The following is a 25,730-nucleotide window of genomic DNA, read 5'->3' as shown; positions in this document are numbered from 1 at the left end:
CAGTTCCATTTCCCCAAGCGGGCCCAGGATCAGTGTGCTGAGAAAAAGCCAGAAGCCTTGAGCCACACTTGCCCTCTCAGCAATGCGCCACATTTCCGTGGCCTTCAAACCACCCAGGCCCCAGCAGCCCTACCCCAGGAACTGATCCAGGGCCCAGGCTAGGCCTGCAGCAAAACGTCCAGGAGCCCCGTGGGTGGGAACTCTTTCTCTGCCCCTTTAGCTTCCTCACCCTTTTCCCTTCCAGAGAGACCTGAATGGAGTTGGTGGATTTCTCCTGGTGCCTTGGTTTATTCCGTCCCTGCTATGTGCCAAGCACTGTTCAGCATTTTCCTATTTGCTTCTATATTTTCTTCAAACTTCATACAAATAAAAAATAGCTAACATTTTTGAGCACTTACTACAATCCTGGCACATACTTTACATGTATTTACTGATTTAACAATCTCATGATATAGAAATGATAACTATACCTTTTTATAACTGAGGGCATTGAGGCAGAGAGGTATAGAAACAAAAGAGCTGGGCTTTGAACCCCAGTCTGCCCATACATAAATAGGCAGCCCTTCCCATGGCACTACGCACAGTTTCTGGGTTATAATCCAGGGTCTGGCCACTCAGGCTTAGGTCTAAGGACTGCTATCCAGTTCCCTCTCCCTCACCTGCTGTCCTGGGCACCTCTCCCTGTGCTCAGGGGCTGAGCACAGACTAAAGCACCTTTGCTCCCTAGCTGTTCCTACTCTCTGAGCTCAGGCATAGAGAGGGCAAGAAGTGGTTCCTTTGGGGCTATAACTGCCCCCATGGGGCAAGTGGAAAGAGGGAATCAAGGGGGAGCAGCCCCTTCCTAAGCCTCAACAACCCCTCACCCCCACCGACTTCCTTTTAGCCCTAACTTGGGAGATCTAATTTTCTGCCCTCAGGAAGTGTGAAAGTAACCAACACTAGGCCTACTAAAATCTCATTCCCTCTCACTCCTTATCTGTCCCCAGAAGAGCCAGACAACTCCTGAGGCGCCCTCTCTCTTCTGTCTCTTTCTCTGCTTTAATCATAGCCCTCCCTCCTTGCAATCCTGCTGGGGGGTCTGAGGACTCCTCCCAGCCCTTCCCAGTGAGACACAGGTTAGCCAGGTGAAGCGGTTCGGGTAGGAAGTGTGCTGGGGGCGGGAGGAGCCTTTCAGGAAGGGGATGGCTTTTCTTCCCTCTCTGCATCCCCTCCCCTGTCATGGGAGACTCTTAGGGCGTGTGGGCTTGGAAGGTGGGGCCTAGAGGGTCAAGTGACTGAGGACGAATGAGCGTGAGTGAGGGAGTAAGGGCTGTGCTGTGGTGTAGCTTGGGTCAGTGAAGTGTGCCCGTCAGCTGTTTCCGTGGGCAAGTGGCAGGAGAGGGCGCGCATGCAGGCGAGGATACCTGGATACAGGAAGAGGGAGGTATGCGTGGTGGCTGCACAAGGCACAGCCGACAGAGTACCTTACTTCCCCGGGACCTCTGGGCTCAAGACGTCCCTGGAGATCCTCGGCCTGGGGCGCACAGTCCAAGAGTTCCCCTGATCGTCTGGCTTCCAGGGCCCCTCCCGCCTTGGTGCGAAACGACCACGATCTTGCCCTCCCTGCGGACCCAGTAGAGGGCGATGTCACACCTATGCGGGTGGAGCCCCCACCCCAGCATCTCCGCGCCCTCCACCCAGACTCCCGCTATAAAGGTCAGGGCGATGGCATAGGATGGCGAGGGAGGCTTCGCAGGACTAAAGGGCCACGGATCCCTCCCCGTTCCCTAGCTTCGAGAGTAGGAAGTGGACCCTTGAGCAAGAGCACGGCGCGCCCCCTCCACTTGATTTGCGCCTGCAGCCGGGGAATGCTGAGCGGCTGTGCAGGAGGCCACTCGGCACCGCGTCCCCTCCCCCGGCCGCCCGCCACACCTCGCCCCGTTGACAGCTCCGGCGCCTAGTCCAAGGGCCACCTCGGGCCCCCGCATCGCCCGCCCCCGCCCCCGCAGAGCCCCTTCACCCCTACTAGGGGAGGAAGGAGGCCTCGGCCGAGAGGCTGCGTCCCTTCCCCTCCCCTCCCCGCGTCCGCCTCGGGGGACGCAGAGAGCTTAGCCGTGAGGGGCGCCCCTCCCCCGGGCCGGCTGCGGCGGCGCGGCTGGGCTCCGTGGGGGGAATACTAAGGAGCGGGCGCCGCCGAGCAGCCCCAGCGCGGGAGCGCGCGGTGAGGGACGGGGGCGGCCTGGGGAGCCCGCGCCGCCGCCAGCTGTGCCAGGGCCGCTCCCAGGCTCCTCGGATGGCCGCCGCTTCCGCGGCCGGGAGTGCGCCACGCAGCAGACCCTGCAACCTTCGCCGGTGGCCGCCTCCGAGCGGCCTCCCTGGGCCTCCACCCCAGGGCCTGAAATCACGGTCGCATGCTTCCAGGCCTGCGGCTCCGCCGACCCCTAGGTGCAGCCTCTCGCTTAGATTTCTCCTGGGAAGCTCTGCGCTGCCTGGACGAGTCCAGGGAGAGGTGCGGGGCCGCGACACGTGAACCGCTCATCTACATGGCGTGGTGTCTGTCCATGCTTCTGTGCCTACCCAGGGACCCTCTAATTTAGGGTATGCAGGTCTCTTGGAAAGCACAAAGGTTTGCTGCCCAAGGATCCCTCCCGATGCTGGGAACATGACTGCACTTCCCCCCTCCCCAGCCTGTTCCTGCGTCCGAGGGGCCTCTGAGGGCCCCCCACCACGCTTTCTCCTTTGACATTTCCAGAAGCTGTTTTCCTAACCCTCTCCCTGGTTCTTGTTATTTATCCTCTGAATCTTTCAAGTATGCAGGCAGTCTCTGGGTGGGAATCACAGCCGCGGGCCTGACTTACTGGCTCAGCGACTTTGGGCAAGTTACTTAACCTCTCCTTTTCCTCTTCTGTAAAAAGCAGTTAAAAATACTTCCTTGCCTGGCTGGGTTGTTGTGAGATTAAATAAGATCCGTGTATAAATGGAGCATTTAGCCCAGCGCCTCGGCATAGGAAGCCTCAGTGAGGAGCAGCCGAACTTCCGGGCCTCGGCCTCTGAACACCAGTGGCTCTCCTTCCCTTTGTCCTTGGTCATGTGACCCTGGGAACTGATCAACCCCCTCTACCCTCAGCTCCCTTAAAGACAAAGGCTGGGAACCGACTCAGTAAAACACCATCCAGGCACAAGAGCCTGCCCCCACCCCAGGAAGGCCTCTGCCTTAGAAGGAAGGAGCTCTGGGGTAGTTTGTTCTCCCTTGCCTCTGACCCACTTCCAAGAAGTGTGTTAGATGTTCAAAGCAGTGAGGTCCAAGCACAAAGGGGAAACTGAGCCTGGATGGGCCCGGATCTGGTTTCCCAATGCCTCCAGGGAGTTGTGAAGAGTTGGCAGCCAGGGACTGTGAACTCTGAATCAGGGAATCTTGCTTTGGGAGGAGGAATAAGAAGGGGCAAGAGAATCATCTTATTGCCTTTATTTCTGCTGTCGGCCCAGCTGACCCCATTGCAGGGCACAGGGCCAAGCTTTTACACGCTCACCCATGCTCTCTGTGCAGGCCAGTGCATGCACACACACACACACACACGCGCGCACACACACAAACTCACACATCCCAACTCTGGCTCTGAGAGTCAGTCTCTGGGGGGCAAAGGGCAACTCCTCAGCCTGCCCCTGCCTGCCCTTTTATGACAGCACCAAGGGCGGGGGTGGGGACAGGGCCCTCAGCCCCCAGAACAAATCCCTGTGCAAACTGGAGGTGCCAGCTGGCTTCAGGATGGGGGTGTCACATTTCCCCATTCCTGGAGTCCCTTCCTCCAGTTCCCGAGGGAGGGACTGCTCTCCGCCTACCTGGGGGGCCAGACCCCTGCCAGGGCTGGGCCCTGTGGAACCCCGGCTTACCCCAACCTGACCCTGCCAGGACCTCCAGCACTGAAGAACAGACAAGTGTGAGGTTGTGGGGATCCCCTGCTGGAGAGCAGGAAGGTCTGGGCCCTGAGGGGCTTGGGGAGGGGTCATCACCCCCTCTCCTAATCCATCTTCAATATGAAGAGGTTTGGGGCACACTTCCTGGGGAGGGAGCACAGGCCTGGAGAAGTCCCAGCTTGGGCCTTTCCCAAACTTCCAGCTTCTGGGCCACAGCCTAAGGCCAGGCATCCAAAAGTCCAAGAGTCCGAAAGTCCAGCCGGCTGCTTGGCATCCCTGCACGGTCCTCGGGGTCCCCGTGGGAGCCGGTGTCAGACCTGCACAGGCAGCGTCTGGTTCATCTGCAGCCGCATGTCCTGGATACTGCTCAGGATCTTCTTCTGGTGGCCGGCCAGGGTGACCCCAATACGGAGCAGGTCTCTGCAGATGCAGCAAAATCAGGATCAGTCCCTCTCCTCGTACCCTCAACTCTGGGCCCAGCCTAGGGCCCCCTGCCCTGCTCCTCCAAATCTGAGGCACACTTACTCTGCCGTCATCTGGGCCACCAGGTCAAAGGATGCAAACCCCGCACTGACGAAGCTCTCCTTGTACCGCCCCATCTTGATGGCATCCAGCCAATCGCCAACTGTCGTGAAGGTTGTGTAATCTGGGACCGTGCGGTCCAGGAGGGGCTGTGACATGCTGTGGGAAGAAGAGAAGGATCTGGTGAGTCTTGAGGGCGGGAGATAGGGCTACGGGCTTGGTGGGAGCAGAGGCGGAGGTACTAACCCAGACTGAGCGCTGGCGATGACTTTGAGGCTGGCAGCATTGCGGATGAGCTTGTCCAGGGTATTGACAATCTGGGAGAATTTGGGCCTGAGGTTCCGGTCCCGCACCCAGCAGTCCAGCATGAGCTGGTGCAGTGCTGTGGGACAGTCCATGGGTGGTGGCAGCCGGTAATCCTGCTCCACGGCATTGATGACCTGGGCCGAGGGCAGGGAAACCCAGAGTGAGCCGCTGCCATGATCGCCAGACAGCTCCCACCTACCCAACCACTCTAGCTTAGCCTCACTCACATCCTGGTTGCTCATGTCCCAGTAGGGTCGCTCTCCATAGCTCATGACCTCCCACATGACAATTCCGTAGCTCCAGACATCACTAGCAGAAGTGAACTTCCGATAGGCTATGGCCTCCGGGGCAGTCCAGCGGATGGGGATCTTCCCGCCCTGGTGAGGGGGGCACAGGCCCTTCACCCTGTGACTCCGGGCTGCCCCCCAGGCCCGAGCCCCTGGCTGATAGGCACCCCCCGCAGTCTCCCTCCCAGCGGCTTCCTGTACCAGGGAACTGGTGTAGGTAGGATCGGAGGGGTCATCCTCCAGGAAGCGGGAGAGGCCAAAGTCTGAGACTTTGCAGACCAGGTTGCTGTTGACAAGGATGTTGCGAGCAGCCAGGTCACGGTGCACATAGTTCATCTCGGACAGGTACTTCATGCCAGCAGCAATGCCCCGCAACATGCCCACCAGCTGGATGACCGTGAACTGCCCATCGTTGAGCTGCAGGCAACAAGCATGCTCAGGTGAGCCTATTGCCCCCATCAGCCCATGGCCTGCCCACCTGCCTTCCCTCTCCGAGTACTCAGACTCCACCTCGTCTCTCCTGCAACCATGTCCAGAGCGCCCTGAGGGTAAGTGAGCTGCCCTACTATGTGTCAAGTATCTTGTAGACAACATCCCAATTAATCCCCATGAGGACCCACTAGCTCTTACCACTCCCATTCTACAACCAGGCAGCTGAGAGAGAGGTTAAGTCACTTGCCCGAGGTCACACAGGCAGTAAGGAACAGTCAAGATGTGAACTCCCATACTTATGGCTATGAAGGCCCTGCCATTTCCCTGCACCAAGCCACCTCAGTAAATGCGTATGGACTTGAATAGGGGCTGTCTGACTTGTGGGAGGGGATGGTTAGCCCCACCCAACTCGCTGGGGGAGGAAGAGGGCCTGGGGGCTGGCTCTTACCCGGAGGAAGGAGTCCAGGGCGCAGTTTTCCATGAACTCAGTGAGGATCATAACTGGCCGACTTTTGGTGACCACGCCCTCGAGCCGGATTATATTGGGGTGATCAAACTGACCCATGATGGAGGCCTCGCTTAGGAAGTCCCGCCGCTGCCTCTCGGTGTAGCCCACCTTCAGCGTCTTGATGGCCACAAACACCTCTCGGCGGCCAGGCTGTTTCAGTCGACCACGGCACACTTCCCCAAACTCCCCTGCAGGGCACAGGGCACAGGGCACAAGCTATGACTCACCCCTGTACCCAGCCCGCCTCAGCTTCTCATCTCTACTGTGCCCCAGAGACTCACCAGCTCCGATCACCTCCTCGATCTTGACGCAGGACACGTCGATCTCCTTGGCAAACTCCCGAACAGCCTCATTAGGGTCCTCGTAGGTAAAAGGGTCAATATAAACCTTCATTCCAGGAGCAACTGGAGGGAGAAGAGGTGGGCGTGAGAGGGTAACAGTCAAGCCAGCCTCTCCCTGCGATGGGCACAGCTCCAGCAGGCTCCCTGCTGAGCCCAGCCCCATATTCCTCTGTGTTGCTGCCCTAACCCTCCAGCCCCCATGAGAACTCCTGGTGACCATAAAGGCTAGACACCTAGGATTCTACTCCTAGTTTTTCTCTCTCATCTTTCATCACATCCAGACCTCTTTCAGATTCATCCCTCCCCTGGTTCCCCCTGCCCCGACCTTGTCCAGGCCTTCAACACTCACACTATTCCAATAGCCTCCCAGCTCTCTGCCTCTGGACTTTTCCCACTGAGCTATCCTGCATACCGCTGTCTTCCTAAAACAATCCTTTCATTGTATTACTCCCCAGCTTGAGAGCCTTTCCAATTACCTATGGTGGAGTCAAGTCCAAACTCCTCTGCCTGCCTTTCAGGACCCTCCGAGGGCTGGCCACAGCTACCCAGCCTGGCTTCCTAGCAGCTGTCAAACCAGTCTTCTCGCTGCCCCCACAGTTGGGCTCCTTCCCCAGCCCGCCCACTACCTTCCAGAGGTTCCTCTGGCCAGGAATGCTCTCCCTCACCTCCCAAAACCCTGCTCATCCCGCCTGGCTCAGCTCAAGTCCACCTCCTCGAGGAAGCCTTCCTCTTCTCTAAACTCTTAGTGCCCTTTACAACAGGAGCACCCAGCTCAACCCTTAAATGTTCTCGAATTGTTTCCTGTGTGTATGCATCTTGTCTTTCCCGCAGGACTAACTGCCTTTGGGGGAGGGGTCACATCTCAGTCATTTCTGGGGCTAGCAGGAGTGAGTAGGGGCCCAGGGGACCCGGAGTGAGATAGGGGTCAGGAAATGCCACTCGACTGGAAGTGGGAGGGGGCATTCAGGGTTTATCTCTAAGGAATGAAGTCCCAGGCAGGGAGAAGGGTGTCTGCGAGCTCTGCAGGGGGCTGGGAGAGCTTGGGGAGGGCGGCGGGGACAAACTCACTGTACTGCTGCAGCTTCTCTGTGTACTCCGAATCAGAGCCGTGTCGCTGCTTCCTGTAGGGTGGCAGGGTAGAGGGCAGGCCTGAGACAAGTCATCTGCCTCCCTTTGTTCAGAGCACCCTTGGGCTCACAGAAGGGGCAGAGAGGATACAGGGGATGGCCCGGGGCCTAGTCCCACAGTTGGTGGTCACAGCAGTCTCTGGGTCTCTGAGCAAGGGGCTCAGTGGACTCAGTCCCTAGGGAAACTGCCCGGAGATTCAGGGAATGGGGTATGGAGAAAGGGCAGGATGAAGACACAGGCAGGGATGGGAGAGGGCTTCTCCAGCAACGGCTGGCCCCAGGAGGGCTAAGGCCCTGGGTCTGAGGGAGGTGGTGGCGGCTCATCTCTGTGGCATGAGGGCTCTAGGATGCTAAAGGGCAGTTTGAGTTGGCCCATGGAGCAACAGTGGGCCTGGGAGTACCTGAGGCAGACGATAGCGATGACCACGACAGCCACCACGAAGACAAGCCCAGCTGTAGCGGAGCCCACAATGAGGGGAAGTTGCTCCTGGAGCTGCTGGGCCCCGGAGCCTGGAGATGGAGAAGGGGCTGCTGAGTGGAGAGACAGAGAGTGAGGGCCACGATGGGGACAGGCGCAGGGGGCTACTAACCTCTCTCACTTGTGGTCTCAAATTCAGCAGGGCGGCTGTACTGCCCGTAGCCAGCTACTGTGCGGGCACGGACCTGGACCACATAGCGGGCGTCAGGCCGAAGCCCATCCAGCTGCACCGAGTTCATCTGGCTGGTCACTGTGGAGGCGATGCCCTCACTCTGCAATGCCAGGAGGGAGGGGGCATCCTCAGGTGGGTCCTGAGGCCAACCGGCCCCTGTTCACACCCAGGCCTGCCACATGCCCCCTCCATACCCAAGGCCTTGCTCCCAAGGGCCCCGTCATGATCCGGGGGTGACTTTCTCAGCCCAGCTCAGCCCAAGGCCTCCTCCTGCCCCTTGAGGTTCTGACCTTCTCAAAGTACTTCATCTCGTAGTCCAGGATGACTCCGTTGGGCCGCTCTGGGGGTGCCCAGGATAGGGTGAGGCTGCTGCCTGAGCTGCTGTGCAGGCGTAGCGTGGGCACTTCAGACGGGGCTGGGAAGAGCAGAGGGCTCACCAGGGGCTCCCTGGACCCTGGCATCCTTCCCAAAGACCCACTTCCCATGGGACCCCCAGTGGTCCCTTAGCAGGCCCTGGGACACCTCAGCTCGATCCAGGGGAAAGTGACCCAGGCCCTACCCTCCAGTGTCCCCTCCTCACCAGCCTGGTTTGTGGTGATATTCACAGCCGCATAACGAGGCGGCAGAGGGCTCTTGCCCGAAACACCGTTGACCGCCTGCACCTCGAACGTGTAGCGCGTGTGGGCCAGCAGATGGCTGATGTGGACCCGGCGCTCCGTCAGGCCCAGCTGCCGAGGCACAAACTCCACGTTGTCGTCACAGCGTGAGCAGGCTGAGGCCCCTCCAGCCCCATGGCACTTCTTGCAGATGACATTGTACAGGAGGTCATCCCGGCCACCCAGGTCCCGGGGCTCACTCCACTCGAGGATCAGTGAGGTTTCATTCACGTTGGAGATCACACCTCGGGGTGGAGATGGCACGGCTGTGAGGAACATGGAGGGAGAAGGTAGTGAGCTGGGGGCTCTAGGACCATCCCTCTGCCCAGAGTTCCTGCACACTCCAACCTGCTTTCTACCTCCTTGCCTTGCCTATGCTTTGATAAGCAGAATAACGTTCCTACATTTCTTCACCAGGCAGACTCTATTTATCCTTCAATAACCAGCTTGTGATGTCACTTCCTCTTGGAAGCCTTCCTTGATTTGTCCTTGCCCTATACTCTGCATGTACATAAAACAATTCCTAGACAGCCTTCTAGCCCAGCTCTTTGTACATTACGGTCATTATCTGTTTTTACACCTATTTCTCCCACCAGGTTGCGAGCTCCTTCAGGACAATGACTGTATCGTATTCACCTCCACGCCCTCGATACCCAGCACAATGCCTGGCACACCAAAGACCAGGGCAGAGAGGAAGTGGGGCACCAGGCCACCCTCAGGATATGAGGCCCCCTCCATGGTTAGAGTGGGGCTGGGGAGAGGCGCTTCTATACAGAGGGAGGGGCAATTGACTAGAAGGCCAACTGCTAAGCTCCTAGCCAGTTCCTAAGCGTGGCTAGGAACTGGTAGGTGCTTAGCAAGTGTTGATGGAAGGGATGAGCCGGCTGACATGGATTCTGGCTCAGAGGCAGTCACCTCCCAGTTGTGCCATCTTGAGCACAACATCTAACTTCCCTGAGCCTCAGCTCCTTCTCTGGAAAATGGGGCTATTCATAGTGACTGCTTAGGCTTCCCAGGCTGGCCCCCCAGAGGGAAGGCCTACAGAGGGAAAGAGAGGTCGCGCGTTCACTCACTGGTGCAGGCACTGTCCGCAGAGTCTGAGTCTGCACGGTAGAAGTTATTGTGGCAGGTGCAGATGCTGGCGGCTGGGGAGGTGGTACGGCTGTTGGGGGGACATGGGAGGCAGGGCCCCTCTCCCTGCTTCGCCTTGTAGCTCCCAGGGGGACAGGCTGTGGGGGAGAAGAGGATGGATGGGGCTCACCTCCCTTCCCTGCAGACACCAGACCTCCACAGCTCCATGAGAACCTGGCTTCTCCCCAGCCTAGGTCTGGTCCCTCCACCTCCTAGACTGTGGGGGCAATGCTGCGATTGCCTAACTCCAGCTGCAGCTACAAAAGGCCCTACTGCCCCATGGAAACCCCACGTCAGCGGATTCCTCCCCGCCCCTGCCCCCCTCACCCCTACCCCAGGGCCTCATGGATGAAGACGTCAGCCCCATCACCTGGACAGCCTGGGCTTGTTGAGGCAGGGAAGACAGAAAGACGGAGGAAGAGGCGGGGATGGGGAAGAGACCACCGGTGGGCTACCAGCACCCGGAACTGTGAAGATGCCCCACCTCTCCCCGAGGCTCCAGAAAAATCATTCCTGAGGACCCCGAAGGACACCTTAGAACAGCCAGGAGATGGGGGCTTCACAGTGAAGCTCTCGCCCCACCCACCAGGCGCAGGCAGCAGCTCCTGTCTGCCCTTGGGCAGGGATGGGGCCTGAGGACGGGTGAGAGGAGGAGAGAAGGAAAGCAGGCAGGAAGACTGGGGTCACCTGGAGTTCAGAGGCCTCAAGTGTCCACGAGGGGACTCACCCCAGAGCAAGCCCAGGGCCTGAGCGTCCCTTCTCCCCAGTCTCCCCTCCTGCTATCTACCCTTGGCCCCCTGGACACGGGCTCGGTGGATTTATGGTAGCCTTATCGTGTATTCTTCACACTGGAACATTTGCAAGTCAAAGGAGGCACTGGTAATAACTGTGTTAGGATAATGGGCATAAACCAAGACCCTCCTAGACACTAAAGTGGGTCGCTGCCTCTCCATATGACTGCCTGCGGAGGGGGACACCCACAGGGGAGAATGCCCAGCGCTAGGGCTTGCCCTTTTCTGGGGTTTCATCTGCCCTCACGAAGGTGATATTCCACCCTAGCTCTTTTGAGCCAGTGGGGGAGGGGGCAGAGGCCAGGCCAGCCTGGTTGCTATGGGAACCAGCATGCATTTCCTGCCGGGGACCTGCAGAGTGTTAGCCCCTCTTCAGGCTGTCAGGCTCATCACCCCACCCCCTTTCTCCACTTAGGAAGAGGAAATCTCAGGACAGATTTCCATCGAGAAGTGGAGAGGGCCCGGGAAAGCCACTGTTCACCTTCCCATGACAACATGGCCTCGCAGCCAGCTTCATGCTGCCAAGCCCCTCACACCTAGGGCTGCCATAAGAGTCATCACCTACCCTTCAGAGCTGTAGGCTGCAAGCCCCAAGGAAGAGAATCAGTCAAAGGGAGCGAAAGACAGGGCCCTCAGCACACCATCCTGCGTGGCAGAGCACAAGAGGAGGGTGCCAGCTTCCACATTCCCTAGCTACAAGGCCTGTGCACAGAGCTTCTCCAAGACTCAGTTTCCTTATTGGCGAAATAGGGAGATGGCAGGAATCTACCTCACAAGGACTGGTGAGGCTCAGTGAGAGACCCCCTAGGTGGACAATTTTGATAACTCCAAAGCCTAGTAACTCCAAAGTCTCGGCAAGCCATCGGAGGCAGGCCTCCTGAACTCCTCATGTATACAGTAAGGGCAGAACAGCCCAGCTCTCATGGATCCCAGGGCTCTGGAGACTCATGGCCAACACTTAGCTGGTGGCTGTGCTCCCATGTGCCAGACACTGTTCTACGGGCAAAGCATTGCTCACATAAGCCTCACTACAGCCCCCTATGAAGGAACCTCTATTATTGTCCTCATCTTGCACATGAGGAAACCGAGGTTTAAACTGTTAAGTAACTTGCCCAGGGCCAGGAGTGGTGGCTTACGCCTATAATCCCAACACTTTGGGAGGCCGAGGTGGGTGGATCACTTGAGGTCAGGAGTTCAAGACCAGCCTGACCAACATAGTGAAACCCCGTCTACTAAAAACACAAAATTAGCCAGGCGTGGTGGCACACGCCTGTAATCTCAACTACTCAGGAGGCTGAGGCAGGAGAATTGCTTGAACCTGGGAGGTGGAGGTTGCAGCAAGCCAAGATCACGCCATTGCACTCCAGCCTAGGCAACAATTGTGAAACTCCATCTCAAAAAAAAAAAAAAAGTAACTTGCCCAAGGTCACGTAAGTGCTAAGCGACAGAGTCAGGACTCAACTTCAGGGACTGGGCCCCTAACCACTGTGCCATTTATATACTGCCTCCCAAGGAGCAGAGGAGAGCCCAGGGTAAAAAGCCATGCACAAGGTACCCACAGCCCCTGTGCCCTCGGCCCTGGGGCCGACCTACCACTTTCAGGGTGAAGCATACACTCAGGCCGGGACAAAGCGAGCATCTCTGCCAGCCTCCTAAGCCTCTGACTGCATTCTCCAGGTGCCTGCTTGCCAAGGATTCTGCATGCTTCTCTTCCTCTCTCTTTAATTTCATTTTTTCTCTTACTATCCTTGTGTCTCTCCTCATTTTCTCTCTCTTCTCCCTCCTTACACCACATTCTCTGCATCTGATCCCCACTCTTCCCTTTCCTGTCTCCACTGTGGACCTGCTCCCAGACCTCCTAGTCAGAGAGCAAGCAGGGGCGGGTGGTCGGGCGGTAGGTAGCTGTGGCCCAGGCCCTCCCTTTCCCCAGGACAGTCCCCACTCACGGCGGCACTGGGACTCCTTGGCAGCTGGCTCATGGCCGGTGGCACAGGTGCAGGCACCCACAGGCACCATCCACTCCCCATCGCCGTTGCAGTAGAGCTTGAGTGGCACCGACACCTCCACGGCATTAGGGATGCAGGTGCCAGGAGCAATGACCAGCGAGGTGGGCTCCGCCCCAGTGAGGGTCTCGGGGAAGAGTGCGAAGCCTGCGGTGGTGGATGCACACTTCTTGTAGAAGGCGCGCACGGAGATGAGCGACATGCAGGCGCCCTGGTCCTGGAAGGCCAGGTAGAAGCCAGCCTTGGAAAGTGGCCCAAAGCTGCGCACCTTGGTGTTGACACGGCCGGCATCGAGACGCGAGAAGCTCTCATCGGGCGCGATGGTGTCCACTTTCACGTAGGGGTTCTCCATCCAGAAGGGGGAGGAGGCCGAGGCCACATCGCTGTCAGCCTCGTAGTAGAAGAGGTTGAAGGTCTCCTTGCAGGAGCCAGGGATGTTGGGGATGCTGTTGCAGTCACGCACAGTGAACTTGAGCTCCACGTAGACCCGTTGCACATCCCGCCGCCAGATGAACCCTGTGCGAAGCCAGTTGTTTTGGCTTGACTCACGCACATTACACACCTGGTATGTGCGGATGGGATTCATGGCCTCATCGTAGCCACTCACCTCTTCCCACTGTGCATGGACCAATGAAAAAGACAGAGTGAATGCCTGCATTTGCCAAGTGCTTCCCTCGTGCCCAGATCTGCTCTATTTACTTCACAGGGATGCTTCTATGGTGTGCAGTGGCTGAACATACAGGCTATATGGGTTCAAATTCAGCTCTCTGCTTGCTGTGTGATTATGGGTAAGTCACTTAACTGCCATGTGCCTCAGTTTCCCCATCTGTAACATGGGGATAATAAAGATGTGTAAGGTATGACTTTAACTGAATAAAGCATTTAGGACAGGATTAGGAACTTGGTAAGTACTGCAGGAACATCAGCTATATTTGTTATCTTTATACCTCAGTTTCATCGTCTGTAAAATGGGGCTGCTCGGAACTAAACGAGGCTGTGAGGAATTAAATCAGGCTAATAAATGTAATGAGCTTGTAGCAGTGCAAGCACTTCTGGGATGCTGGCTGTCACTATTAACATTGCATTTAATCTTCACAACAACTCCACGAGGAGCCGCATCTGTTGTCCCGATGTTTAGAGATGAGGAAGCCAAGGCTCACAGAAGGGAGTTTTGCCCAAGGTCACACAGCTAGGCCTGGTGACTGCAGGGCCTGTAGTGCCATCGTACTCCAGGGTTCTAGGGCTTACAGCAGCCATGAAGCCATCTAGGGAGATTAATTAGAATATTTGAGAGAGGTCCGGACTGCAGGAATTTAACAGTCAAGAAGTGGCCGCCCAGAGGGGTAAATGGCCTTGCCCAAGGTCACACAGCAAGTTAAAGATCTGGAACTAAGGTTTCCAAGCCAGTGTTTTCTCCAGGGACCCAAGGAGGAGGGAGATGGGGGGGATGGACACGCAGAGGGCTGTTAGGAAGAGAGGGAGAGGGAGCGGGAGCTGGGGGGGCACAGGCAGGCAGAGGAGTGAGAGATAGAAATGCCCACAGAGAAGGACCATGAGGTGCTTCAGAGGGTCACAAGTGAGGATGATGGGGATAGCACAGGAAGTGAGGGTGACAGGCAGAGGGCAGAGGCAGCCCTCCTCCAGGCCCTGGTGAGATGAGGGGGCACAGAGGCTGGAAGTGGGGGGAGGCCTAATGGCAAACAACATTCAGGAGAATGATGGGAAAGTCTCACCCCACTTTCTGGATGAGATGTCCACGCCAACTCAGATGTCACCCATTTAGTGTCCATGAGGGTCTCTGGAGGAACAACGGAGAAAAAGGTCAGGGACTAATCTCAGGATGAGGAGACAGAAGAGATCACAGCTGAGCGAAGTGGCTCACACCTGTAATCCCGGCACTTTGGGAGGCCAAGGTGGGTGGATCACTTGAGGTCAGGAGTTTGAGATCAGCCTGACCAACATGTTGAAACCCCATCTCTACTAAAAATACAAAATTAGCCGGGCGTGATGGCGCACACCTGTAATCCCATCTACTCGGGAGGTTGAGGCAGGAGAATCGCTTGAACCCGGGAGACGGAGGTTGCAGTGAGCGGAGATCGCGCTACTGTACTCCACCCTGGGCAACAGAGAGAGAAACTCTGTCTAAAAAAGAAAGAAAGAAAGAAAGAAGAGATGGCTCAGGAAATTATTCCCACCAGGCTCCACTTTCCACAAGTCCTGAAAGCCTCCAGTTTCCCTACCCTAGAGGAGACCCTGTGGCCATCCCCAGAGATGTCACAGCCCCAAAGATGTCAGGTTGGGCAGGCTAGGGGTGGGTGCCCTGACCTCAGGCCTGGGTTAATGAGGCGGGAGCAGAGGGGAGCAGAGGCCGGTCCACACACCTACAGGCTCTGCTAATCTCCACACAAAGGGGCCGGCAGGGCCTTTATCCTGGAACAAAGGGCTGTGTGCTTCAGACCCTGGCCCTGGCCTCCCCTGACTCCGTTCCCAGCACAAAGGCCCAGCCCCACACAAGGCCCAGGGGAAGGGGAGGGCAGTGACAGGCCAGAGCCAGCTCCCACCCAGCACCTACAGGTGATGGGGCAGGGATGCACTTTGAGGGTGGAGAGAGGACCACCAAAGCCCCAAACTAGGTCTTAGTTCAATTCTTCCTGCAATCCTTGGAAGAAGGTACTGTTGGTGTATCCCTTTTACAGAAGAGAACACTGATGCCCAGACAAAGAAAATACACTGCCTAAGGTAAAGTTGCTAGGACTTGGGGTGAGGGGACAAGGGTGGCTCAGGTTCAGGTGTATCTGACTCTATAATTAATCCCTTGCACTCTGACTGCAATATGCCCCTCTGTAAACGAGGGATGAAAGAAAGCCTAGAAAACTGCCTATCATTTAAGTCCCATCAGAGCTGTTGCCTCCTCCAGGAAGCCTTCCGTGAGCCTCCAAGTCAGGGTAAGATGCCCTCCTTTGTGCATCAAGGGCCAGGGGCTTTGTCACAGTACCCGGCCTGTGTTCTGAGCTGGTTTCTTGTCTGTTTCACCTTGTTTGGTCATAGGAGGGGCCCGTTAATGTTTCTGACATACACTTGCTCCCTTAGGAACCTGGTTCTGGGCTCTGGCTGGATGTCACTACTCTCTGAAAGACAGTGTGACCCCCAGATTAGACCTGGGGCAGGAAAGGAAGGAAAGAGGTGTCAACTCCTTTCCCCTGGCCTGGAAGACAGTGCAGCCAGCTCTGAAGCTGGAATGGGGCAGGGTTGCCCCTGGATCTCTGGAGGCCTCTACATCATCCCCTCTGGGTGCCCAGGTGGGGAAAAACCCAAACCCCGCGGCCACAGGCTTGCAGCCTTCAGTGGTTTCCCGGAGGCTGGGTCTGAGCCGAGGACGGCGGAGGACTCCGTGGGTGGACAAGGCAGCTGTGACCCCAGCCCCCAGATGTCAGGCAAAGGGGCCGCAGGCAGCAGCCATTCACTGCAGGGAGGGAGGCTCCTCCCGCTGCCGCAGCCCCTGGTCCTCTGAGGGCCCGGCTGTAAGGCGAGCGATCCTGGCCTCTGGCAGACAGACAGACAGACAGACACAGACGTTCGCCCGGGGGGGTACTCGAGGGAAGCCGAGACGCTCAGAAGCCGGAGCCCAGAGACAGGCGGGGAGGGAGGCGGGCGGGGCAGCGACTGGAGCGGGCGGGCGGTGGGAGGCACGGAGCCGGAGGGATGTGCGGAGCCGGCTGGCGGGGATCAGACAGCCGGGATGGCCGGCGGCTGACTACAAAGACAGGGCGACAGGGAGACGCGGAGGCCCGAGGAGACAGAGACAGAGGGAGGTTGCCAGGCAGCCTCGTCCCCAGCCGGCAGCCCGCGTGTGCGTCCCGGGAGCCGGCCGAGCGAGCGCTCCCTGCCCCCGCAGCCAGTCCTCCCGCCGGTCCGCCCGCCGCTGCCCGCCAGAGCAGGCCGGGGCTCCAGCCGCTCCCTCGCGCCGCCTCCCTCCTCCCTCTCCCTCACTTCCTTCTGCGCAGCCTGTGCCAAACCCATCTGGAACTGTTTAAACCCAAATATTCAGCCCCCTCCCCCTCCAGCCAGATTCCTCCACAGTTTAAAACAAGCCCTGCGCTGGCTCCGGGAGGAGGGAGCGGAGGGAGCGGAGGGAGGGGACGGCGGAGAGGCGGCGGCGGGAGGGAGGGAGAGAGGGAGCGAGGGAGGCAGGGAGGCTCTTCATTTCTGTTTAATTTCTGGGGAGCGAGAGAGGAAGGGAGGGGATCGGCCCTTGGCCATCGCTCAATCTCGCCACATTTTTCCCATTAATGAAGAGAGGACTTGGGTTTCGAGTCATGCGTGCCTGAGGAAGGGCTCCGGTCACTCCGGTGGGGAGGGGGCCCGCGTGCTCTCGGTTTCCCCGTTTCTCGGGGGAGAGGAGGAGCCTGCTCCCTTCAGCCTGCGCAGGCACAGAGGACAGGGCAAGGCCCTCCTCAGCCCTAGGGTGCCTGGTCCCAGCCTTCGGCAGGAGGTGAGGGGGGTGTGTGGGGGGGTCATAGAATCCATCTGTCCGTGGTATTGGGAGGAAGAGACCCAGCCCACCTTTTCTGTGCTGTGTGTGTGGTGTGTGCATGTGTGTGCACGTGTGTGTACATGTGTTGTACATACACACGTTGGGATGGGGGTATGAGGGCCCGTGGGTAAAGACAAAAGAGAAGTGAGTGAGCAAGTTCTCAACTCCCCCAGCTGCCTGCTGCACCCCATCCCTCGCTGCCCTGCCATGTATCTGCAGGAGGCAGAGGGGAGAAGAGGCTGGCCACCCTAGACACTGGGCTCTGTCAGGCAGGAAACCACAACTGCCCAGCAAAGTCACCAGGGAGGTAGGCACCAGGCCTGGGGTCTTTCGGGGACTGGAGCTTTGATGCTCAGGAGCAAAGCAACACCTCTTTTAGGTTTCCACAGGGCCATGGAGAGCAGCCGCGTGGCAGCAGCTGTGTGGCCCTTGCCCATGCACAAACACACAGATGCACACGCAGCATCCAGTCCTCGGGGGCTGGGCTCACTCCCCGCCACTGGGGCTAAAGAGCGACAAGTCAACACATATGGTGGACAAAAACACACAAAGCCACAGCCGCCCACAAACACACACCCAACTTCACACAGAGCCATGGTCTGTCTTTCTCAGACACACGGATGCATATGGTACAAACAGATTAGTCTTCCTTAGACATTCATATACAGTGAATCTTTCTTACACAGAGATCTGGCTTGCCTTAGGCAGACCCACACTTCCAGCCTATGTGCAGATTTCCTGAAACATATGCGCACACAGAGGGCACGCACCCCCAACCCTGCAGTATGTTCTCCTTACACACCCAATTGCACATGCTATCACCAGCTGCAAGTCACACAGTCTTCGGTGTAAAGTGCAAACACAAACACCAGTTTCCCTGTATAGACTTGGTGACATGCTCTTAGTCACCCAAACTACAATCAGCTGCAAAGTCACAGATGTCCAATGACACTGGAACATGCCACAGCCCCTGCAAAGGAGCATCCTGACATGGTGTAAGTATCAATACCTAGATTTGTGTAAAGCCTCAGAGGTGCATCCTCCATGTACCCGCGACACACACACACACACACACACACACACACACACAGACACACACACACACACACACACACACCCTGCAAGCATGGTTCTCTTTATGGGATGTCTTCCAGTGGGGTAGAGGAAGAGTTACTGGGAGAGGGCGGTACCCCTCATCCTGCCCCCAACACTCTGGTGCCTCTCGCTCAGGCAGGGCAGCCACATGGGCCACTCTTGCAAGGGAAGCAGAGGTGCTGGGGCAGCCTTAGCCAGAGGTGTAGGGAAACAGCCCCAGCCCTGCTTCCTGTTGTCCTGGCTTGGGCAGGAGCTGTCAGTCAGGTCACGAGGCTGGGGTGGGGCAGGGGCATGAAGATGATTCTGGGTGTGGCTGGGTGCGGCCTCCCCAGGTATAGCCCCTGCCCAAGTAACAAGCCACTTCCCTGCCAGCATAATGGCACCGTCTCCAGGGCCTCTGAGCCCTTGGTAGAGGGTAGCACCCTGAAGAGGTTTGGCTTCAGAAGCTCTGGGCAAGTCTCTTCCACTTGCAGGTCGAGGACCTTGAGCAGGGCATGAGGAGGACATCATGGGCACCCTGGCCTGTGGGAGGGGCACCAGCTGAGGGCCTACCACCTGCCCTAGTGAAGGGCCAGGCCCCATAGCACCCGGGGAGCAAAAGTGTCATTGAGACCCAGGAAACAAACAAAAAACAGAAGAAAACAAGCCAAAACAAAAAATAGAAACACAAAACAACTAAAGACAGAAGCAGCAAGACTTCAGACCAAATTCCGGACCAGGGACTTAGAGGTGGAAGGAAAGGTCAGCACCAGGGCTGGGCCCGTAGAGTGTGCAGCGGGGCAGGAGGGCAGGGGGCCAGGGTCTGCGCAAGGAGGAGCACCCTGGTGCTGTGCTATGCCACCCGAGTTGGACACCCTCCTCCTCTTCATGGAGTCCCTTCCTCAGCCACCAAACTGAAGGATCTGTCTCCCCTCCCATGGGTCAGGATGTGTACACACGTGTGCCAGCCTGTACACATAGGGTGGTCAGCGTGAGGATCAAGGCGTCTTGGGGGAAACCTGCCATGGGACCTGGAGAAGGGTTGTGGGGGAGCCTAACTCACCCAGAGCCACCTCCTCCTTTCCTGCCACAGCCCCTTGGCCCCCATGTCTGGGATTGTGGGGGGAACATCTCAGAACAGAGAACACATTTTGTTTTTCATTCTTCCCCTCAGATCATGGGGGTTTATAATTAAATAAACCTGAGAGGGAGAAGAAGGGGAAAGAAGCCCAGGGCGGGGAGCCCAAACGCATCGGCGCTCATCCATGCCCCCACCCCACTGGTGGCCCTGCCAGCAGCCAGAAGGATGGGTGGACAGCTAGCCCTTAACCTGAGCCCTTCAGCCCTTCCTTGTGATGCTGGCCACACTGGGTCTGGCCAGGAGGCTGGGGGCAGAAGGGAATAGGAGACCTGGCACCAGGGCTAGCCCTTGGGCAGGGGGCCTCTCCCACCCCATCAGGTGCCCAGCTGTATCCAGTCTCCCTCCACCCCTCACCCCCCCAGCTGCCCAATCCCGACAAACCAGTTTGACTCAGCACAACAGGCAGGGCTACAATTTTCAAACTATGCAGGCCTGGTGATTCAGCCTCTTCATGCTGTTTAATTAGTGGAAGGCCGTGGTGCGGCAGAGGCCTTGCCCACGGCAGCTTCGGCAGCTTCGGCTTCAGCTCGCAGCAGCCGCTGAGGCTGCAGTGGCGGCAGCAGCAGCTGTGGCTAAAGACAGGGCAGTGCTGAGCAAACTGGTTCTTCCAAATACCTGCTGGCCCTCAGCAGCCGCTCAGAAGGCCAGCTCCTGACAGACAGGGATGGGGTTTGGGGGTGCCAGAGGCAACTCAAACAAGTGAGCAAGCCCTCCAAATCCCAGCCTGCTGTCCCCTCTCAGTTCCCATGTTCTCAGGGGTCACTCCTGCTGCCCCTGTCGAGGAGGTGGCTTCTATGCTGTCTTGTTCCCTCAGGGACAGGTTCCACTGCAGTGACAACTCAGCTACCAAGGCTTGGCTGGAGGGGGACATGCTGGCCCCACCTCCCTCGATCCGGTAACTGTTTCTCTTTTCTCAAAAGGATCTCTTCCCAGCGGGGATCTCTCCAAGCTATCCCAGGTATAGGGTGCTGGGTTTCAGACACCATTCCTCATCTCAGGCCCCATTCCTTGTCTGTTCCCCATTGGGCCCCACCCCCCGACCCATTGATGGCCCTGAGGGGAGAATAATCTTGGCTTTGGGGAACTGGGGAAGATTACTCAAAAGGCAAGTGGGCGAAAATGTGGCCCTGTTTCCCTGTGGCTGTGGGTAAAGCCCAGCACAATTTGCACGGGGGAAAGGGACAATCGGAGGGCAAGGGGAGGGCATGTTTTCAACCATGAGGACAAGCAAGGACCCAGGATCCATCCACATGGAAAACTGATGGCAGCCTTGGATGCAGAGTCTTGGTGACCCCCAAGTGTACAGGAAGGGAAGAGGAACCAGGTGCTAGACGGCATCTAACTAGTGGGTGCACGAGAGGTAGCAGCCAGGGCTCGGGGACCCTGGGCCTAAATAAATGTCATGCCCCAGACACAGAGAGCCACAAGGCCAAGGGCAGACCAAATCCTCACGAAACCAAATGGTAGGTTGGATGGAGAAAGCTAGACCCCCTACCTGTCAAGCTGGAGAGGCTGAAGAGGTCTTCAGTGCTGTGGAACCCACATATCCTGGTCACAGCCAAGGACCTTGAAGTCCACCCATTCCACACGCCAAGCCCCAGAATACAGGAGGGAGGACAGGCAGAAAACAGCTACCCACTGAGCCAGCTCTCTCCCCATTCCTTCCCTCCCCGGAGCTGCAGGGAGATGTGGGGGAGACAACCCCACCCCCAGCCCCCTGCACCAACCTTCCCTTTCATCTTTCCTCCCTCTAACCTCCCTCCAGCAGGGTAAGGGCACACACTCGTTTCACTCCTGAAGCTCCCCAAGGAGCAGACCCTAGGGTAACAATAATAATAACAGCTAATCCTTGACTAACAATGCCTATGTGCTAAGCACTTTGCACACATTAACAATTCAGTTTTCAGAAGAACTCTGTGAGGTCGGTGCCATTCCTGTCCTGTCTCCCAGTGAGGGAGAGCCAGAGGGTGGGTAGGTGCAAGGTCTGCGCTGGGGTCAGCACCTTGCATTTGTTCCCTCACATTCTCCCACGCACGAACTGGAGACCAGAGGGTCTGAGGTACTGCAAAAGTGAAGGAATTGGTGAAACCACCCTTGTAGGCACCGCTGCTTCCCAGAGGCATCCCATGCTGGCCTGGCCTCACAGCCAGGGAGTAGCCCTAGCTCCCACTTCACAGTGGAGGGGAGGTGGGCAGGCCGGGAATGGGGAACGAAAGGCCCTGCTGCCCCCTCTTCCCGGGCTGCCGCAGCACATCAGGACTCAGCCTTCTGGACAGCCTCCCAGCTGCTTGGCCTGGAGGCTTGGAAGCTTGGGCTCCTGCTAGGGCCTGGACTCCTGAGGGCCCAGTAGGTGACGACGGTTGAAAGACAGAAAGGAAGGGAAGGGGGGAGGGAGAAGTGAGCCTCCTCAGGTAGTCCCTGTGCACCTGACCCAAACCACACCCCCACTCCACACTCAGCACCAGCACCCACCACACCCACCACAAGGGCCTTGTGGCCCGACACACACAGGTGACACACAGCCCCATAAGTGTACGAGTGTGTGTGTACCAATGTTGCCTCTCCTGGGCTACGACACAGAGACCCAGACACAGATCTGGCACCTTGAACAGGCTCCCTGGCTCACACCCTCAAGGCAATCAACAACAAAGCCCCACACTGGGTTCTCACGCCTGCGATCCTATCACACACATATGGGTGAGTGTGTGCGAGTGTGGGCGAGACCTCGGTGTGTCAGTCTGAATTTGCATGTGTCCACCCGTGGGATTCGATCTGTCAGCACAGACGGCTCAGAGATGAAGGGGGTGGGGGATCATAGGAGGTCTTTCCCCTGGAGAACATTAGAGCGCACCAGAGGATGCCCTTCTCTCTGAACTGTGTTCTTTTTTCCTTCCAACATTTAAGTTTACCGATTGTGAACATAAGAACAAGCCAAGTTCCACAGAATTCGTGTTTTCGTTCCTAAACTAAGAAAGTGACTAGATCTGTTAAGGATACCCCAAAGAAGTACTGCCTTTATTCCAATCACCCTCGAATTTCTGTGGCGTCCCTCCCTCCACTTTAGGGAAGGTTTTGACCCCCTCTCATTTAATGGCTCCGAAATTCTTGGAAACTGGGCGTGAGTGTGTGTGGGCCTCCCTATTGTTTGTGGCTGGTGTTGGGGCCTCTGTCCGCGGCAAGCTTGTGTCAAGTGGCATGCGTGTGAGCTCTCCTGCCAGCGCCAACAACGCGGGGCTGTTCATCCAAGAACAATCATTTGGAAGTTGGAGCTGCCCCCCACAGCAGTCTTGGCAGGTTTCACAGAACCCATTGAGAAGCCGAGCCTTTTCCCACCGGCTACTGAGGAAGGCGCCGGGCTCTGGTGCTACCTGGGGCAAATCCCGCAACTTCAGGAGTTCAGATGGAGACCCAAGCCCTGCTAGAAGGCGGAGAGGGAGCCTCCGAAAAGGGTGCGGGGGCCCGCGCCTACAGCACCTCGGGTGTAATTGAAGCCCGGTAAACCATAAACAATAACAGGCCCCCGCCTGTCCGCCCCCGCAGCGGTCCCCTGACAAAGCGGGGTGCTCGCACTCACACTCTCACAGTTAACTCCAACGGGCTCCTAATTGGCGCCCCCCAACACGGAGAGTCCGGCTTCGCCCCCACCCGCCACAGCCCCGCGGCCCTCGCCTTGCCTGGGGGGTCGCCCACACGTCCTCGACTTCGGGGGGTGCCGGGAGCCCCGCTTCTCTGCCGTGAGTGTGGGGGACTCCCGCGAAAGCTCACGGCAGGGCCAGGACTTTCGGGGACGCTCGCCGCGAGTCTAGCTCCCTACGATCCCCTAACCCGAGGGCTGCCTGCCTCCGAGCCAGCTCCAGCCTCCGAGGTGGCCCCGGGGGCGGCCTCCCCACCCCATCCCTGGGCCCCGTAGCGGGCGCCGGTGGCGGGGCCTCCTCCGACGTGCGCTCAACCCGGGTCGGACCCACGCTGCCAGCCGGCAGCCCCGCGCCCCCAGGCACCTTGTTCCCGGGCGCGCCCCCCGACGCCGCTCACCTTCCAGCGCCCGGCAGCCGGCGGGCAGCAGCAGCGGCAGCAGCAGCAGCAGCGGAGGGAGCAGCGGCAGGAGCCCCGGCGGCGGCGACGGCGGCGGCGGCGGCGGGCGGGCTCTGGCCATGGCCGGGGCAGCTCTAGGAGCCGAGCCGGGCCGCGCCGGGCCGGGCCGCGCCGGCGGGGCTGCAGGCACCCGAGAGAGGGTGCGCTCTGCGGGCTCCGGGGCAGGCTCGCGTCCGGTCCCAGCAGATCCAGGCGAGGAGGGAATGCAATCCAGGCGGGCGGCTCCGGGACCGAGGCGGTGCACCGAGCCCGGCGATCCTGGGGATGCAGACAGGTCGGTCCCGCGGGAATCTGGACGGACAGGTCCAGGAGGATCCGGGGCGCCGGGGAGCTAGCTGCCTGAGGACTTGGGGGTCGGGCTGGGGCAGGAGGGTGCAGGTGGTCGTGATTCGGGATGCACAGTAATTCGGCGGTCAGCTGCGGGCCCGACTGGGATCCGGGGCTTCGGGGGCGCGCGCCGTCCGGGGTCCGAGCTGGGATCTTGCTGTGCCGCTCACGTACTCACTTCTGCTGTCCCCAGCGCTGGCGCGGCCGCTCTGGGTGAGAGGGGCGGGACGGCCTGCCTGCCCGTCAACGCTGAGGCCCCGCCCCTAGCGGCTGGCCACCCACTCACAGACCGCCAGGCCCGCTGGTTCGGCCTCGAGAGCACTCAGCTGGAGTTCAGTTGGCGGTGTCTCTGCCGGGCCCACCCTCGGGGTCTCAGGGGCCCGGAGTGGGCGGGGCTAAGGAAAAGATGAATTAGATTGGGCGGAGCGATGCTGTCCATCAGAGGGAGAACCCCGCCCCCTGGCGCCCATTGGCGATTAGTAACCTAACCTGAGTCCGAGGAGGTGCCAACCAGCTAAGACGGACCGGGGGCGCCCCCATGTGGCCCACGTCTGCCCTGCGACGCCCTCATGTGGCTGTAGCTTAGCGCTACCTGGGGGGACACCCACTGCGATATATCCTGTGACCAGGGACTTCATCGTTTCTTCATTCTTTCATTGGGCTGAGTATTTAGTCATTCATTCAGCACATCTTTGTGAGCGCCCACAATGTGTCAGACTCTAGTACCTGCGGGTGCTACCGCAATGGACAAGACAGAGGCTGTGTTACTAGCTTAGCAGTGGAGGACGTGGGATTAAGTCATCGCTGTAGAGTGTAAGGAGCTTTATTGCAGAGGAGGAAGAGTTCCCCGAGCGTACGTGAGGGCGACGGCCAGTGTCCGGCCCTGAAGAACTGGCATTCAAGCTGAAATAGGAAGGATGAGTAGTGAGTGACGGATTGTGTGTTCCGGGGAATGGGGAGGGGAGCAATTACTTTTTGTGTGAAGACCTAGGGGCAAGAGAAACTGTGATTCACTGGAGGAATCCGAAAGAAGTTCAGAATAGCTTGAGTGTAAGAGGGACTGAAACGAGTTCTTAGGAGTAGGTGTTGGGGGAAGGAGGAATTTTTTTGGACTCATGATAAGGCCTTCCTGAGAGCTAGGGTTTGAAGTAGGGGCATGACCTTGGATGATCATGGCTGCTCTGGGGAGCATGCATGGGCAGAGGCCATGGTGGCAGCAGGGAGACCAGTGAGGGGGCTGTGCAGTGCGCAGTCAGGGGAAGATGGTGGCTTGGGCTAGCGTGGTGGCCCTGAGGATGGAGAGAAGCTGGCAGGTGTGAAGTGTATGTAGGAGGTAGAGTTCACAGGAATTTGTGATTGGTTGGTGGAGAGATGTGGTAGGTGAGGACGTCAAGGAGAACAGTAGGTTTCTGGTTTGGGCAAATGGACTTCTGCCCCATTTATTCCACAAACATTTACAAAGTGCAATCAACACTCTGAAACAATAACTCGAACTTATTGAAAGTTATTTTATACAGCCTCATTTTACAGACAAAACTGACATCCAGAAAGGCTTAGTGACTTTCTCAAGTCACATAGCTAAAAAGTGGCAGAGATGGGATTTGAACCTAGGACTTCATAGCTTTTAAATACATTTCATCAGAAACCTACAGAGGACCTAGGTACTTGTTTAAAACTCAGAATTCTAAGCCACCCTTTCCTACCTCAAATCTTGGAACTCCGAATCTCTGGGGGTGGGGCCCAGGCTTCTGCATTTTTAACAAGCAGGTGGTTCTGATGCACCTACATTCTGAGAATCACCATCATCGTGCAGCTCTCCCATCCTAACTGGAGAAACCTCCCTCCATAGTCCCTCAGAGCCTTTCCCAGCTATCTTGATTTCTGCAGGCAGAGAGTGAGAAGTTAGATTCTGAA

At 58.0% G+C, this 25,730-nt stretch overlaps 1 protein-coding gene across 2 annotated transcripts; it reads right to left on the bottom strand.

Moving 5' to 3' along the window:
- Nucleotides 1–3,430: 3,430 nt before the first annotated feature.
- EPHB3 (EPH receptor B3) lies at nucleotides 3,431–24,001 on the bottom strand. 2 transcript variants are annotated; one of them, XM_032171811.1, is made up of 16 exons: nucleotides 23,430–24,001; nucleotides 14,382–14,446; nucleotides 12,592–13,264; nucleotides 9,797–9,952; nucleotides 8,648–8,989; nucleotides 8,358–8,482; nucleotides 8,008–8,167; nucleotides 7,819–7,927; nucleotides 7,359–7,411; nucleotides 6,231–6,353; nucleotides 5,890–6,137; nucleotides 5,211–5,426; nucleotides 4,950–5,099; nucleotides 4,663–4,856; nucleotides 4,420–4,575; nucleotides 3,431–4,314 (listed from the first exon to the last, which is right to left on the bottom strand). In XM_032171811.1, the coding sequence occupies exons 1-16, from the start codon at nucleotides 23,548–23,550 to the stop codon at nucleotides 4,206–4,208; spliced, it is 3,000 nt and encodes a 999-aa protein (XP_032027702.1). In that variant the 5' UTR covers nucleotides 23,551–24,001; the 3' UTR covers nucleotides 3,431–4,205. The 2 variants fall into 2 exon arrangements, with proteins under 2 accessions (XP_032027702.1, XP_032027700.1); XM_032171809.2 differs by having other exon boundaries at nucleotides 4,119–4,314; nucleotides 4,950–5,426; nucleotides 23,430–23,994.
- Nucleotides 24,002–25,730: the final 1,729 nt, after the last annotated feature.

Source organism: Hylobates moloch, unplaced genomic scaffold (assembly GCF_009828535.3).
Source record: "Hylobates moloch isolate HMO894 unplaced genomic scaffold, HMol_V3 SCAFFOLD_13, whole genome shotgun sequence".
NCBI lineage: Eukaryota > Metazoa > Chordata > Mammalia > Primates > Hylobatidae > Hylobates > Hylobates moloch.
This window is presented reverse-complemented; position numbering and strand designations above follow the sequence as displayed.